Source organism: Oncorhynchus gorbuscha, linkage group LG09 (genome assembly GCF_021184085.1).
Source record: "Oncorhynchus gorbuscha isolate QuinsamMale2020 ecotype Even-year linkage group LG09, OgorEven_v1.0, whole genome shotgun sequence".
NCBI classification, from domain to species: domain Eukaryota; kingdom Metazoa; phylum Chordata; class Actinopteri; order Salmoniformes; family Salmonidae; genus Oncorhynchus; species Oncorhynchus gorbuscha.
This window is the reverse complement of record NC_060181.1, coordinates 90355283-90373199: the sequence shown is the minus strand read 5'-3', so window position 1 is coordinate 90373199 and position 17917 is coordinate 90355283. Positions and strand designations below refer to the sequence as shown.

The 17917-nt window shown below is 40.9% G+C and overlaps 1 protein-coding gene across 2 annotated transcripts in view; it reads right to left on the bottom strand.

Moving 5' to 3' along the window:
* Window positions 1-17917, bottom strand: part of LOC124044256 (rho GTPase-activating protein 6-like) — a 76714-nt gene that overhangs the window by 25491 nt on the left and 33306 nt on the right. The window contains exons 1-3 of one of the 2 annotated variants that reach the window (XM_046363872.1): window positions 15992-16279; window positions 1904-2063; window positions 679-750 (exon numbers count right to left, since the gene is read on the bottom strand). In XM_046363872.1, coding sequence (XP_046219828.1) covers window positions 679-750; window positions 1904-2042 — 211 coding nt within the window. In that variant the 5' untranslated portion in view covers window positions 2043-2063; window positions 15992-16279. Of the gene's footprint in view, window positions 1-678; window positions 751-1903; window positions 2064-15991; window positions 16280-17917 lie in introns of those variants that run through there. The other variant, XM_046363871.1, reaches the window with a different exon arrangement.

Here is a 17917-nt window from a genome sequence, read left to right as displayed (position 1 = left end):
GATGGAGAGAATTTGAGATTCCCCCAATATTGTCATTGTATGGTATGGCGAAGTGAAATATCTCACCTTTTACATATACTTTCCGAGGCAGTGGAGGCTGCTGAGAGGAGAAGGGCTCATAATAATGGCTGGAACGGAGCAAATGGAATGGTATCAAACCCGCTCCCACCATTACCATGAGCCCGTCCTCCTCAATTAAGGTGTCACCAACCTCCTGTGTTCTGAATGTATTTTGAGTCTAGGGCTGCACATGTGTAATATCCATATCCCATGCAATATTTTGAAACGCCACTCAGCAGTGTGTAATATCCGTTTGTTGTCTCTCTCCTCTAGCGGCTGCTTCCCACACACACCAAGCCCTGCCCCCTGTCACTCAAGCAGTACGCTTCCTCTGCTGTTAGATCCAATATACGTTTGCATGCTGTTCTGTTAGGTCAAATGCAGTCAACACATTGTTCCAAACAAGAACGATGGTGCTCTCCGTCATTGTATTTCTATGATTCCAATAGGTCACCAAAGTGTTTTGATCTATATCGCAAGTCAAATTGCAAAAGCAGTATTTGGTTAACAAAAGAAAATCGCAATGAAATGTTTTTCCCATTTTGTGCAGCCCTACTTGAGACATATTACTACATAAAATAAACACAGCTAACTCATGTGACTAATTAATGGAACTACCTTTGTCTTTACTCATCTCTTTGGCCAGTGAATCCAACTTCCTCCTGAGGGACTTCTTACGCTTTTGACCATCTAAGAAAAAAAGAAAAAACACTTCATAACATTCTACCACATTCTACTGCATTCTACCACATTCTACTGCATTCTACCACATTCTACTGCATTCTACCACATTCTACTGAATTCTACCACATTCTACTGCATTCTACCATACTTTTCACATGTAATTTCATGACTCAATGACTGCATTACCATACACAAATGTTTTCATCATACATCACAATCACTCAAAAATATCCTTAAACAGACAACCCAAGCATAAATCATAATATTTAAAATGTGGAATATGAATCCTAATCCTAGTTTTCAATAGTACTGTTAAAGTCACATGTGACAATCCACACAAAAACATGGCCAGATATACTGTGTCTTGTCTTTTCTAACTCAAGCCATATGTAGAAAGGGTGGTTCTAATGGGGTGGCAGGGTAGCCTAGTGGTTAGAACGTTGGACTAGTAACCGCAAGGTTGCAAGTTCAAACCCCTGAGCTGACAAGATACAAAATCTGTCGTTCTGCCCCTGAACAGCCACTGTTCCTAGGCCGTCATTGAAAATAAGAATTTGTTCTTAGCTGACTTGCCTGGTTAAATAAATAACTATTTCAGATTAAATTTCATGTGTTTTTCCTTCAGTTGACTGATTACCTTTCATTCTAGTGTTTTCTAAAGTTTTAATGCTGTAGTTATTGCGAGTGACTGTTGATGGCAGTGCATGTCTATAGGGTGCCTGTCCCATGTTAGCCTAAAATAGTTAAGGCAGGAGCACACGAGGGAATGTAATCCAAGACAGAGCCTGGCTGACCAGAAACAGACCATGAGGTGAATATAGACAACCTCACACCACGACAAGACAGTTGAAATAAATAACTCCTACAGCTACATACCTATAATTTACTATCTTCTATAGAAAAAGTCATTAAATACACAGTTAAAACAGGGTTTTACAAATTGCTATCCATGCAAACGCTAAATACACAGGACATCCTATGTAAAATACACATAATAAACTAGAGATGATTTATTACATTCAGTTTTGGTGTCAGTATCTGTTGTGTAACATTCAGACTTGTTGTGACAAGAATGTTTTCCAAGTAGTTTTGCTCGTTGAATGGAGAGATCAGGAGATAGTGGATGTTAGATGGCCTCCAAGCCTGAATAGTAGAGTACCTTTGGGGATGGTGATCTGGCAGCCCAGGTTGTATTCCTGGAGCAGCCTGCTGAAGGCCACTTCTTGCAGGCGGACTCTCTCCAGCTCTGAGAGGCTCTGGAGGGGCACCGGCTTCAGACGAACGCTCCGCCCTGACATGCTGTTCCACGTGAAGGCACCCTGTGGTGAGGAGACAGGACACACACACGTCAGAGAGGAAACAAGGGATACTCACACATACACACATCAGATACATCTATCAGTACTGTTACTGTGGAGGTACCTGACTGGTCATACATTTGTAAAGCAACAGATATTTCTGCCTGACCTGACAGTTGAGAAACTGGAGCACATCAATCATTTGACAATTCCCATGATTAATTCCCAGTTGGTTTTAGCCTAATATGTGTTCAGATCTAGTTTGGTTTCTATTGTACAACAAATTATTTAAGGAACATACAAATTCTTATTTCTTTCAACTCTGTAAGTAAGTATGAACCAGAGTTCATGTGAATAATCTCCCTGACAACGGATCTCAATGACGACGAATCTCCCTGACGATGGATCTCCCTGACGACAGGTGGTTATTTTGCCCACTAAGGGAAGAGAATGTAAAAACTGGGTCATGCCAACCACTCTAAAAGGAAACAGACTCATGTACTTTCCACAAACTAAACTCCCTTTACCATCGAGACACAAGAGCAAAACTAGAATTTAAAACACATTATCTCCCGACCTCCTAAATGAGAAGTGTGTAGGCCTAACAGGCCTAACAGTATAAAGAGCCTGTTCTGTTAAGTGAAACCTATTTACTCAGCCATTACCAAATATGTCTCTCTCCCGTCATCTCCTCTGGTCTATAATGAGGTCACAGTCCATGGTTTCAAAAGGCCATCAATAAAAGCCTAGTTGTTGTAATTTCCTCTCTGACTGGAGAACTTGGTGAATAACACAGCTGGATGGGCTGAAACTCCCACTGTGAGAGAGAGCTTGCCAGAGCACCATCCATGCTTAGGAATGTCAGACATTGAGCCCTGTGTTTCAAGCCTCATTACAGCCTCTCCCAGCTCTGGTTGGAGAGGTAAGTGCTGCTGACATACTGTAGGCCAACTCTCTCTGTCTACTGTTGAGATGGTGTTAAGTGTAAATTCATTATCGTCTGACAGTATTCAAGAACTGTGACATGGAGAGAGTTCAATACTCATCCAGCCACCACCATGCGTGGAGAACATTCCATACAATACAATTTGACTAACATTTCAGGCTTGAGAAAACACACTGATTTACTTTTATAATGCAAATTCAAGACTAACAAAATAACAGTTAATGATCTATGATGAAAAGGACTCTGCTGAGTTAGTTAATAGGATGAACTCCTGTTGTGATCTACCAGACTAGGAAACCAGGAGTCCTCCTCACCCTGACCTCGGAGCATCTCTCTAATAAATCCAGCCAGCAGATTAGACTTCCTTTGATCTCATATGAGCCATGCTCCGAATCGACTTACGGGCTCATTATCAGGCTTTGCCTACACTACTGTACAGTAGCTTACTCTCTCCTGTTGGGAGAGAAATGCCTTTACTTCACAAAGTCTAAGTACTTTAACTGAGTTAATATCACGCACCTGATACTGAACCATGGACAAACATGTACATCTAACAGCTCTGCTCAGGCATGCTCCACCTCTATGGCATTGGACATACATGTACATCTAACAGCTCTACTCAGGCATGCTCCACCTCTATGGCATTGGACATACATGTACGTCTAACAGCTCTGCTCAGGCATGCTCCACCTCTATGGCATTGGACATACATGTACATCTAACAGCTCTGCTCAGGCATGCTCCACCTCTATGGCATTGGCTAACACCTCAACTGCAATCAGAGGTTCTGGGGATGGAGAGTAGAAATACAACAGCATAGAATAGAACCTAAGTCATCCCATCTAAGGGAGATCTAACAAAGATCTAACGGAGATCTAACAGAGATCTAAGGGAGGTCTAACAGAGATCTAAGGGAGATCTAACAGAGATCTAAGGGAGATCTAACAGAGATCTAAGGGAGATCTAACAGAGATCTAAGGGAGGTCTAACAGAGATCTAAGGGTGATCTAACAGAGATCTAACGGAGATCTAACAGAGATCTAAGGGAGATCTAACAGAGATCTAAGGGAGATCTAACAGAGATCTAAGGGAGGTCTAACAGAGATCTAAGGGAGATCTAACAGAGATCTAAGGGAGGTCTAACAGAGTTCGAAGGGAGATCTAAGGGAGATCTAACCAATTTAAGGGAGATCTAACGGACATCTAAGGGAGATCTAACGGACATCTAAGGGAGCTCTAACGGAACTAAGGGGGATCTAATGGAGATCTAAGGGAGATCGAATGGAGATCTAACAGAGATCTAGGGGAGATCTAACGGAGATTTAACAGAGATCTAAGGGAGATCGAACGGAGATCTAACAGAGATCTAAGGGAGATCTAACAGAGATTGAACGGAGATCTAACAGAGATCTAAGGGAGATCTAACAGAGATTGAACGGAGATCTAACAGAGATCTAAGGGAGATCTAACGGAGATCTAACAAAGATCTAACGGAAATCTAACGGACATCTAAGGGAGATCTAACAGAGATCCAACGGAGATCTAACAGAGATTGAACGGAGATCTAACAGAGATCTAAGGGAGATCTAACGGAGACCTAACCTGTTCAGGATACCACGGTTTACTGCCCCTTCTGGAGGATTTGGGTACCCATATAAAACAGGATTAAAAAAATTCAAAAGTTGCTAATATTTGCATATAAAAAATATTATTGAATAGAAAACACTCTAACAATTCTAAATCCGTTTAGATTTTGTCTCTATGTAAAGCAGAAGTGTCAGGGCATGCATTCTCCCAAAATCTCTCTTGTAATGGAAAAAGTTGCCCCTGCTTTGACGTCATCTTTAACGCACTCTTGTTAGCTGACGTTATCTGCCGGGGCTATTTCATTTCTCAGGACATTTTAGTAGCATTTTTTGAACGATGCGTAATTGTAAACAGAGATTTATGGATATATATAGCATATTATTGAAAAAAAATGAATGTACTGTGTAACATGTTATATGACTGTCATCTGATGAAGATTTCAAAAGGTTAGTGAAATTATTTTTATTTTAATCCTGCGTTTGTTGATTGCATATTTTTTCCTACTTGGCTATACTAATGAGCTATGTCTGCGGTGGTGGTTTGACATAAATATGTGCTATGTTTTCGCTGTAAAACATTTTAGAAATCTGACTTGCTGGCTAGATAAACAACTTGTTTATCTTTAATTTGAGCTATTTTACTTGTTAATGTGTGGAGGTTAAATATTTTTAGGAATATTTTTGCGCATTGTGCGTTATGGTAATGAGCTTGAGCTGTAGTCACGCTACCAGCAGATGAATAAAACTCCCTGAACGGAGATCTAACAGATATCTAAGGGAGATCTAACGGAGATCTAACAGAGATCTAAGGGAGATCGAACGGAGATCTAACAGAGATCTAACAGAGATCGAACGGAGATCTAACAGAGATCTAACAGAGATTGAAAGGAGATCTAACAGAGATCTAAGGGAGATCTAACGGAGATCTAACGGACATCTAAGGGAGATCTAACAGAGATCTAAGGGAGATCTAACGGAGATCTAACGGACATCTAAGGGAGATCTAACAGAGATCTAAGGGAGATCTAACAGAGATCTAAGGGAGATCTAACGGAGATCTAAGGGAGATCTAGGGGAGCTCTAACAGAACTAAAGGAGATCTAACGGAGATCTAAGGGAGATCTAGGGGAGCTCTAACAGAACTAAAGGAGATCTAACAGAGATCTAACGGAGATCTAGGGGAGCTCTAACAGAACTAAAGGAGATCTAACGGTCATCTAAGGAAGATCTATCCATTCTACTGTATCAATCATGTTTCACAGCCTTGACGGCCTCCTGACATTACAGTGTTTACCTCAGCTCATTGTGAGGGTTCCTCCCCTGGTAGGGTGTTGAATCATTGAGTCATTTTCCCCAGTCCAACCCTCCATCAGCTACACAAGGGACTGATACTGTGTAGTACTTCCTTCCCTAATCAACAAACAAAAGATTGTCTCTGTTGCGATTCTCTCCATGTTCTGTCCACTGGAGCCAAGATCTCTGCTGTAGCCAGAGAATGTGTTTAATCTCCCTTCTCTGCGTGCCAACCCATAAAGGCCAAAAAACACACACACACACGTTTGGTGTTAATTATCCACAGCTGGGAGGCATCAACACCCAGTAATACATCACAGCACGTTATCACACGTTTCCACAATGTGGGATTGAACACAGAGTAAATGGGATGATAAGTCTGCCCAAACAATCCGGTTCAACAACATTACATCTTATTGTGTGGATACACGTGATATATTGTGAAGATTGTCGTCAGTTTTTCTGATATGAGAAAGTGGTCGAGAGGAAGGAAAATAAGATACATTCTATTCTTCTTCTTCTTCTATTATTTTTACAAATCAAACTCAGAGGTAAATCTCAAAGCCCTGCTAGTTAATTGGCTTCCGAGTGATGCAGCGGTTTAGGGGAGGGTTTGGCCCGGGGTAGGCCATCATTGTATAATAAGAATTTGTTCTTAACTGACTTGCATGGTAAAACTAATAATACATAAGGCTTGAGCAGGTGGCAGTCCGGGGTTGGGATACAGTCAGAAAGTCAAATAAAGCCGTCAATACAACCCTTTCCAAGATTTAATACATCTGGTAGGTAGCTTAGCAACCACGTAATGGTTAATATAACATAACAGGCTGTAGCATCTGTCCACACAATTACAGGGTATTTGTTTACAACCCACTCTGATTAAGATGAAAAGATAAGTTGGTTATGTACTGTATACATGGCAAGCAGTGGAAGCTGCTGAGGGGAGGATGGCTCAAAATAATGTCTGGAACGGAGAAAATGGAATGGCATCAAACACATGGTGTATTTGAAACCATTTGTTACGGCTGTCGTCTGAATGAGACCAAGGTGCAGCGTGGTAGGTGTACATTTTGAATTTATTAAATGAACACCAAAAAAACAAGAAAGATAAACGACACGTAAAGTATAGTATAGCGCTAAACCAGCAACTAACAAAAACAAGATCCCACAACAGAAAGTGGAAAAAGGGCTGCCTAAGCATGATCCCCAATCAGAGACAGCGATAGACCGCCGCCTCTGATTCAGCCAAAAACAAAGAAATAGACAACATAGAACCCATCAAACCCATCAAACTGAAAACCCATCAAACTGAGAATCCATCAAACTGAGAAATCAAACTGATAATCAATCAAACTGAGAATCCATCAAACTGATAATCAATCAAACTGAGAATCAATCAAACTGAGAACCCATCAACCTGATAACCCATCAAACTGAGAATCCATCAAACTGAGAACCCATCAAACTGAGAATCCATCAAACTGAGAACCCATCAAACTGAGAACACATCAAACTGAGAACCCATCAAACTGAGAACCCATCAAACTGAGAACCCATCAAACTGAGAACCCATCAAACTGAGAACCCATCAAACTGAGGGAACATCAACCTGAGAACCCATCAAACTGAAACCCCATCAAACTGAAACCCCATCAAACTGAAACCCCATCAAACTGAAACCCCATCAAACTGAGAACCCATCAAACTGAAACCCCATCAAACTGAGGGAACATCAACCTGAGAACCCATCAAACTGAAACCCCATCAAACTGAAACCCCATCAAACTGAGGGAACATCAACCTGAGAACCCATCAAACTGAAACCCCATCAAACTGAAACCCCATCAAACTGAGGGAACATCAACCTGAGAACCCATCAAACTGAAACCCCATCAAACTGAAACCCCATCAAACTGAAACCCCATCAAACTGAGGGAACATCAACCTGAGAACCCATCAAACTGAAACCCCATCAAACTGAAACCCCATCAAACTGAAACCCCATCAAACTGAGGGAACATCAACCTGAGAACCCATCAAACTGAAACCCCATCAAACTGAAACCCCATCAAACTGAAACCCCATCAAACTGAAACCCCATCAAACTGAGGGAACATCAACCTGAGAACCCATCAAACTGAAACCCCATCAAACTGAAACCCCATCAAACTGAGAATCCTTCAAACTGAGAACCCATAAAACTTATGCAACATCAAACTGAGGAAAGATCAAACTGAGAACCCATCAAACTGAGAACCCATCAAACAGAGGGAACATCAACCTGATAACCCATCAAACTGAGAATCAATCAAACTGAGAACCCATCACACTGAGAACCCATCAAACAGAGAACCCATCAAACAGAGGGAACATCTAGATGTGTGTGCGTTATGATAGACTCATTTGTATATTACACCATATCCTATTCATATCAGCTTTAACGACAGCTCTCATCCGCTCAATCTGTTCCGATGTTCCTATCAGATCTCACTACATCAGACGAGGCTGTGGGAGGAGTTATAGGATGTAATATCTGGAATGGAATTAAGGGAATGGTATCAAACACATCAAACATATGGAAACAACATGTTTGACTCCGCTCCATTTATTCCATTCCAGCCATTACAATGAGCCCTTCCTCCTATAGCTCCTCCCACCAGACTCCTCTGCAGTACATCCCAAGGTTCACCGTCCTATTCAGAGACAGTCCAGAAGAGCATGGTCCCACCATCCTACTCAGAGACAAGGGCATGGTCCCACCATCCTACTCAGAGACAGTCTAGAAGGGCATGGTCCCACCATCCTACTCAGAGACAGTCTAGAAGGGCATGGTCCCACCATCCTACTCAGAGACAGTCTGGAAGGGCATGGTCCCACCATCCTACTAAGAGACAGTCTAGAAGGGCATGGTACCACCATCCTACTCAGAGACAGTCTGGAAGGGCATGGTCCCACCATCCTACTCAGAGACAATCTAGAAGGGCATGGTCCCACCATCCTACTCAGAGACAGTCCAGAAGAGCATGGTACCACCATCCTACTCAGAGACAGTCCAGAAGGGCATGGTCCCACCATCCTACTCAGAGACAGTCCAGAAGGGCATGGTCCCACCATCCTACTCAGAGACAGTCCAGAAGAGCATGGTACCACCGTCCTACTCAGAGACAGTCTAGAAAGGCATGGTCCCACCATCCTACTCAGAGACAGTCTAGAAAGGCATGGTCCTCACATTGACAACTACAGACATTTGGACTAGACTCTCACATTACCCCACCACTCATAAAGCATCTCTCGTTGAACTGTTTAGTGTGACAGCAGTCTTGGATAAGGTTATAAAGGGAGGGTATACTTACTGGAAACATTCTAAATTTAACAGGCTCACTAGATGTCTTGTGATAGATTACATAAAATCCTTGAAAGATACCAGCATTTTGTTAGTTTACTGGTAAACTTAGAAAGTTTAGAGTAATATCCCCTCCCTTTGCAACCTTATCCAAGACTGCTGTACTTCAGATTATGACAGGTGTCTGTAATTATCTCTGGCCCTCTGTTGGGCCTTATCACATTTAAGATATATGAAATAATTAAATAAGATGATAAATAAAATAAGATGACAAAGCTGTAAAACATTATCCTAAATATAAATCATCAACTAAGTGAATACCATTTGTGTTTAATATGAGGGTTTCAGGATTTAATATCCTATATATATATATATATATTCTTTTTTTACAATGTCAATATGATGGCTGTCAATGTCTTGGGGTCAAACTGGTGGCAGTTGTGAAGAAAGTCAATAGTTGGACAAGTTGCAGAGGTCATTGAAAATAATGGCATTGTTGATTAGATGCTTTTCATTAATTATGCTATTTTCTCTTGAACCATATGGTCTGTCTACTAGAACCTAATGTACAATATGGACACATTTATAAACAATGAATACTATACCGTATATGAATACATTTGAAAAAAATATATATGTTATTCAAGCATAAATGACCAAAGTTATGACAACTTGCCATAGAATTATTGTTAATTAACAAAATTACTGAAGATTCCGGTAACTTTGGTAAATTATCGGTAGCTTAGCAACCCTAGTCTTGGTAATGAAATGTTCACTATGACCGTGTGTGTGTGTGTGGCAACAACACCTTGGATGAAAACTACCAGCATACTGAGATAGGAGAGCAAGCAGAGGGATGATGATCAGTATAAAATCAGTAAGCATAGGAGATAATTTCACTTGAGTGGTCAACTCTAATGTCTAATACAATTTATCTGAAGGTTATGATTGTATGTGTGAGTAGGATGGTACCTAATCATATCACAGTGGGGAAAAAGAGCATTCTATGAAATGGATCAGTCACTTTTCCCTGAACAGCTTGAAAGACATCATATAAACATGTCACTGTGCATTCTTTCACATTAAAAGGAGAAACCTGGTTTTGAAAAGATTTAATGTGTCATTAAAGGGGAATGTTGTTAGTCATGCTAACCCTGAGTTCAATCTCATCTTAAACATGATATGTAAAAACATTACGCAACTCAGTGGTGTTTTCTGTCCAATTACAGGTGAGAGGTGCTGCCCTGCTCACTAAACCCCACCTCAGAGGATGACAGAACATTAACAGAGGTAACATACAGTACTGTACAGTATATAGCCACATGGTATGCAACACATAGCCATAAACCGCCACGTGTGTGAGTAGGGATGCTTATTCCTGTTACTAACAGTTCTGATAGTTAATAACATAAAATAGAATGGATTTTCCATTCAGTTCCATGAAATAGTACTTAAATTCAACATGTACTATAATACTGTAGCATCCTGTATGAAAGAGTTGCCACAATGTGCATGTCCTTCAGTGGTCTGTCCCTAATGCAATTAAAAAAAGAGAAAGTGTTAGCCATCACTCAGTGAGGTACAATGAGTAGACAAAGTAGTGAGACTGACAGCTCAGAATACAGCCATTAAGCACACTTGAGATCGGTATGTTGGGTGATGAATATTCCTCCCTGTTCAGGAAGCCATTGAATGGAACATTTAACTAGTCCTGTTCTCCACAAAGACTTCAAACCGCGGCTTGACTCATTTTAGAAACAAATACCGAAAACGATACCACAACCTCTACAAGTCCCAACACTAATATAATTAACTAACAAAATGGAAGAGAAACTGCCACCGTCCCAATCTGAACTAAACAGGATTCTGCATGCTGATCAATATTTATGACTGCACCTCAATGAGGTTATTTTTGGGTTGGTTGACTGTTCATTGACTTTCTGATGTCTGGGAAGTTCACAACCTGCACACACAGCAACCATTTATCTAGATCGAGGGGAAACACAACCACGATTTGTTATTTCCAATCTGATGAGGAGATGATAGATAGGGCATCGTAATGACAGCTTCTGTGGCACCAAAGATAACTAAAGGAAACTAGATTCTTGGCATATTCAAAACAATACCATAGGATTCTTTTTATAGACATTGTGAACAAAAACAGGCTTCAATGATGACTATTATTGAGCTTTTACTAATATAGTGTTGTTGGTATAATGGTGTAAAATATTTTATCATACTTCATATAGTACTTCCTGCTTTTAAGCTAATATTATTCAGCTACAAGGAGACTCCCCAATAATGTGTGATCTTTCATACTACATGAAGCACAAGGTCAGATGCACATATTTTCAAGGATAATTAATAAAAAAACATTACTAAAAAGTGACCATGTAAATTGCAGTATGATTTTCCTCCTACAGTTTCTACATGTATCACTGAGGTCCAATAAGATTCATAAGAAATATGGTGTTTAGCTCAATGGGCTAACAGGGTCTTGTTCAATGGGCTAACAGGGTCTTGTTCAATGGGCTAACAGGGTCTTGTTCAATGGGCTAACAGGGTCTTGTTCAATGGGCTAACAGGGTCTTGTTCAATGGGCTAACAGGGTCTTGTTCAATGGGCTAACAGGGTCTTGTTCAATGGGCTAACAGGGTCTTGTTCAATGGGCTAACAGGGTCTTGTTCAATGGGCTAACAGGGTCTTGTTCAATGGGCTAACAGGGTCTTGTTCAATGGGCTAACAGGGTCTTGTTCATGTATTTGTTTAGTTTTTACATTTGAGTCATTTTGCAGACGTTCTTATCCAGAGCGATTTACAGCAGCAATAAGGGTTAAGTGCCTTGCTCAAGGGCAAATTGACAGATTTTTCACCAAGTCGTCTCAGGGATTCGACCCAGCGACCTTTCGGTTAACTGCTAGGGTACCTACAGCCAAAGTCATATTGATAACTCTGGTTCGAAATCAGGTCAGTCACATCTGCTAACAGAAAAATCTAAAGCTTGGCACAGCTCCAGACTTCACTGAAAGCACTGTAACAGGGATCATCAACTACACTGAACAAAAATATAAACACAACATGTGTTGGTCCCATGTTTTATGAGCTGAAATAAAAGATCCCAGAAATGTTGCATATGCACAAAAAGCTTATTTCTCTCAAATTTGGCACACAAATGTGTTTCCATCCCTGTTAGTGAGCATTTCTCCTTTGCCAAGATAATCCATCCACCAGACAGGTGTGGCATATTAAGAAGCTGATTAAACAGCATGATCCTTACACAGGCACACTTTGTGCTGGGGACAAGGCCACTCTTAAATTTGCAGTTTTGTTACACAACACAATGCAACAGATGTCTCAAGTTTTGAGGGAGCGTGCAATTGGCATGCTGACTGCAGGAATGTCCACCAGAGCTGTTGCCAGAGAAAGTAATGTTAATTTCTCTACCATAAGCCGCCTCCAACATCGCTTTAGAGAATTTGGCAGTACGGCCAACCGGCCTCACAACCGCAGACCATGTTTAGCCACGCCAGCCCAGGACTGACACATCCGGCTTTGTCACCTCTGAGACCAGCCACCCAGACAGCTGATTAAACTGAGGAGTATTTATGTCCGTAATAAAGCCATTTTGTAGGAAAAAACTCAGTCTGATTTGCTGGGCCTGGCTCCCAAAGTGGGTGGCCCAATGCCCTCCCAGGCCCACCCATGGCTGCACCTCTACCCAGTCATGTGAAATCCATAGATTAGGCCCTAAATCATTTATTTAAATTGACTGATATCCTTATATGAACTGTAAATCAGTAAAATAGTTAAAATTGTTGCATGTGGCGTTTATATTTTTGTTCATTATAGATTCAATCGCGGGACGATTTGTTTCTTGAGCGGATGGTCAGGGAGCCGGAACATAATTACAAATATTTTGTAGATAGAGAACTGACCGCAAGAAGCCCAAACAGATATAATATTTGACTAAAACATGATAATTATTAATAACTATTGCATATACACTATAAATACAAAATTATGTGGACACCCCTTCAAATGAGTGGATTCAGCTATTTTAGCCACACCCGTTGCTGACAGTTGCATAAAATCGAGCACATAGCCATGCAATCTCCAGAGACAAACATTGTCAGTACAAAGTACATCATAGGATGCCACCTTTCTGCTATGCGGACAATAGACAGCTGTACATTTCGATGAAACATGGTGAAACCACAAAATTGGAAGCCTGTGTTTCAGACATAAGGAAGTGGATGGCGGCAAATGCTTTACTTTTAAACTCGGACAAAACAGAGATGCTTGTTCTCGATCCCAAGAAACAATGAGATCTTCTGTTGGATTTGACAATTCATCCTGATGGTTGTACAGACGTCTCAAATAAAACTGTGAAGGACCTTGGCGTTACTCTGGACCCTGATCTCTCTTTTGACGAATATATCAAGACTGTTTCAAGGACAGCTTTTTTTCCATCTAGGTAACATTGCAAAAATCAGAAATGTTCTGTCCAAAAATGATGCAGAAAAGTTAATCCATGCTTTTGTCACTTCTAGATTAGACTATTGCAATGCTCTACTTTCCGGCTACCCGGATAAAGGACTAAATAAGCTTCAGTTAGTGTTAAACATGGCTGCTAGAATCTTGACTAGAACCCAAAAATGTGATCATATTACTCCAGTGCTAGCCTCTCTACACTGGCTTCCTGTTAAGGCAAGGGCATTACATGGGCTTGCTCCTACCTATCTCTCCGATTTGGTCCTGCCGTACATACCTACACGTACACTACAGTCACAAGACGCAGGCCTCCTTACTGTCCCTAGAATTTCTAAGCAAACAGCTGGAGGCAGGGCTTTCTCCTATAGAGCTCTATTTTTATGGAATGGTCTGCCTACCCATGTGAGAGACCTCAACCTTTAAGTCTTTATTGAAGACTCATTTCTTCAGTGGGTCCTATGATTGAGGGTAGTCTGGCCCAGGGGTGTGAAGGTGAACGGAAAGGCACTGAAGCGCCGAACCACCCTTGCTGTCTATGCCTGTCCGGTTCCCATCTCTCCACCGGGATTCTCTGCTTCTAACCCTATTACAGGGGCTGAGTCACTGGTGCTCTTCCATGCCATCCCTAGGAGGGGTTTGGCGCCCCCCTCAGGTTTGTGCCGTGGTGGGAGATCTTCGTGGGCTATACTCGGCCTTGTCTCAGGGTAGTAAGTCGGTGGTTGAAGATATCTCTCTAGTGGTGTGGGGGCTGTGCATTGGCAAAATCACCCAGATGGGGAACCCTGCACTAAAGTATAGTTACACTGTTTTAGGGGGTGGCGACACAATCTCAGATATGTTATATTTTCTAAAAACCAAAACAAACCGTATCACAATTCTAGAGATTCAACTTAGCTTCGCCTTCAGACATACTCCAAGAGATGGCTGATAATGTCTGAACTGATCATACATGCTTTCAGTAGAAAAGCAAGTTCTTCTGTCAGGATGTTGTGAGTCAGTCAGCCCCATAATATTTACTAAGAATTCATGCTGGTTCTGACGTCATCAGAACCCACAGTCCTTGTACCACCCCTGGTCCTAAGTAACACTTGATTTAATATGAGACCCATTGGCAGAACTCCCTCTCATTTCTGTCAGTGAATTACATTCTAAAATCATCTTTAAAAAAAGAGAAATTAGCTGTAAAGTTAAGCAATTAACAGAGTTGCTTAACAAGTTCCCGCAATGAATCATTAGTGCAAGGTGACTTGAGCATTAATCTCAGCAGTGATGTAGAACATGCTTTGTGCAGCAATATAGATGGTGAGGAGGACTCACTCTCCCATTGTGGAATTCAGTTTTCCAGTTATAGCCTCAGGTAGGTTCCTTATAGGCCAGGTATGGGGTCATAGAGTTCATAGACCACTGATGGCTTGAACTCACCTAGATCACTGTCTGTAGACTATCACACCCTGACACCCAGCCCAATTACAGTTTGTGAAGCTACCCACTGGGCACACACTGGTGGAATCAAGGTTGTTTCAACGACATTTCAATGAAATTAAGTTGAACCAACGTGGAATAGACGTGGAATTGATGTCTGTGGGCAGTGGGTATGCTTATTGGTTCTTAGCCCAACACACCGCTGATATCACATGATAAGAGGTCATGTACGATTGCTTACTGAAATTCCCACATGACTGACTCAGCGATCCACCTAATAAGCATGGGGAACTCCTCGTGGACAAGACAAAAGGGAAGCCACCTGCTCTTCAGCGTTCCTGTTGCCTACCTGTCACTGTTAATTACTGGGCAGCAATGTGCTGTATATGAGACGTCACTGTAAAGCCAAACGGTCACATGTGCATGTAGCCATTCCATTAAAGACTGGGACACCAACAAAAACAAACCACGGAGAAACGGCGTCCCATTACATTTGAATTGTGATGATTTCTAGGCTATAACACAATGCACGGCATTACATGTGAGGAGCATTTATTTATTTTCTAACATAATTTGAAGTTATATGTCACACAAAAGTCTGAAGAGAAGCAGACATGAGGCATTTCCAATTAAAACTAATATCTCCAAAATGATGTTATCGCTGACACTTTATCGAACCAACATTTTTAATACAAAATGTAGGAAATTCTCAATATCTTTTTTTCATCGTTGACACTTTATCGAACCCCCTTATTTAATACAAAATGTAGGAAATTCTCAATATCTTGGATAAACATACGCAAATGTTGGTTTGTTCAAAAAGTCTACACAGCTGACGCGGTACAGAAGAGCACCGGACAATACTTACAAAGTATGAGATGCGCCTGTTGAAGGGTAGGAGGTCCCCCTTGATCCGAATACCTACACAGCCCGCTACACAGAGCGTTTGTGGAGTTACATTTTAATTTACATCAAGTTTGCTGAAATGTAAGTCGCTACGTCAATGACTGCAAATAGATAACATGTAAGATGTTGCTATATTTGCCCTCAGTTTTACTACATATTTCGTTTAACTCTCATTTGCGCTTCTCCTTGTCTGGTGAAGCTTAGGTCCTTGAAGAACGAGACGCAAGGAAGCTTGACGATAGACGGGGCGGGGAAGTTTGAAGCGCTCTCTCTCCATTGGAAAGTTCAACAACTCAGTTATTAATGACGTGATGACAAACACTGTCACAATCCTCAGAAAGATTCCGCCATTTGTGTTTTAACGCATATTAAACATGCCATCCTTCACACAATACATATTTTCCAATCCAAAATGTACCGACTTGTCTCACTGTGATAAAATATATTCTAGACTAGAGGTCATACCTCAACATCATTCAATATTATATTTACGTTCCACTATCAATGTGCTGTCCGTGAAATCTATTTGCGTGAATAATTTGCAAAGCAGACCATTTGGTTGAGGAAGTTGATGGGAGGAATGTCTCTGTGTCGTAATAAAACTGTTTATAGTATGAAGTGTCCAGACCAGATGTAATGCATCAGGACATGCAGATAAATGTAAAGACCTTTGTGATGTAGTGGTCCTTCTGTAGCTCAGTTGGTAGAGCATGGCGCTTGTAACCCCAGGGTAGTGGGTTCGATTCCCAGGACCACCCATACGTAGAATGTATGCACACATGACTGTAAGTCGCTTTGGATAAAAGCGTCTGCTAAATGGCATATATTATTATTATTATTAATTAAATGGATAGCCTACTTAAATTACGTGCTATGCAAACGACAGTGCTATGACCCTGCTAAACATGCATTACACTATATAATATGTTGTAGTTGTAATAACCTGCTTCTCACGCTTGAAAATATATTAAATCCAAATGAGATCCAGTTTACATGGTTACAACATGGTCCCATTAGCCTACTGTCCACAAAGGGTAAACAAATGTCTCTATTGCCTGAGAATGTGGATTGACTCTCCCTTATGGAGAAGAGAAATGGACATGTTTGTTATTACTGTGACATGCTGACATCTTCAGCAGCTTTGCCCATCTAAACAGGAACAACTCCTGTTCGAACAAAACAAACAAACTGCAGGTAGAGACCAAAAAACCGTGACCACTCTGTTTTTGCACAACAAATCTAAGTTATAACCCTCAACTTTCGACCACATTCTTGGGATTAGCCCGAGGATCGAGTTTCAAGACATGAGGACACAGTACTTGTGCAAGGATGAACAAAAACGTAAGTGTTTTTCATTGAATATCAGCTTGTTTGACCCGGTTTGTATTTGACATTGTTTTCCTATAACATTTATTATCATATTTATAAATTGCGACATTTTTATGATGCAAACATACAATGTTTTCTGTAATTAGAATTAACCATTTTTCAAGCCAATAACTATTTTTTGGCTCAGGGGTTCAATATGATTAGAGGAAACTATAATCTGACTAGGAACATAGTTGTAAAGCCTATAAATGTGGAAAATTTGACTTTTAATGAGACTTTTAATCAGACTCATGGGATAGCTTTCCTCTGCAAGATAATGGCTCAGTAAAGTTTGATCCAAAATATATCTGATGAAATGGGGTTACAATTTTAAAAAGCTCTTAATATTTGCATTGCAATCCTCTGTTTTCTCAGTATAGTGTGGAGCAAAGGAGGCTGCTGAAGGGAGGACAGTTCATAAGAATGTCTGGAATGTAAGAGAATGGAACGGCATGTATTTAATATCATTACACTTATCCCGCTCCAGCCATTACCACAAGCCCATCCTCCACAATTAAGG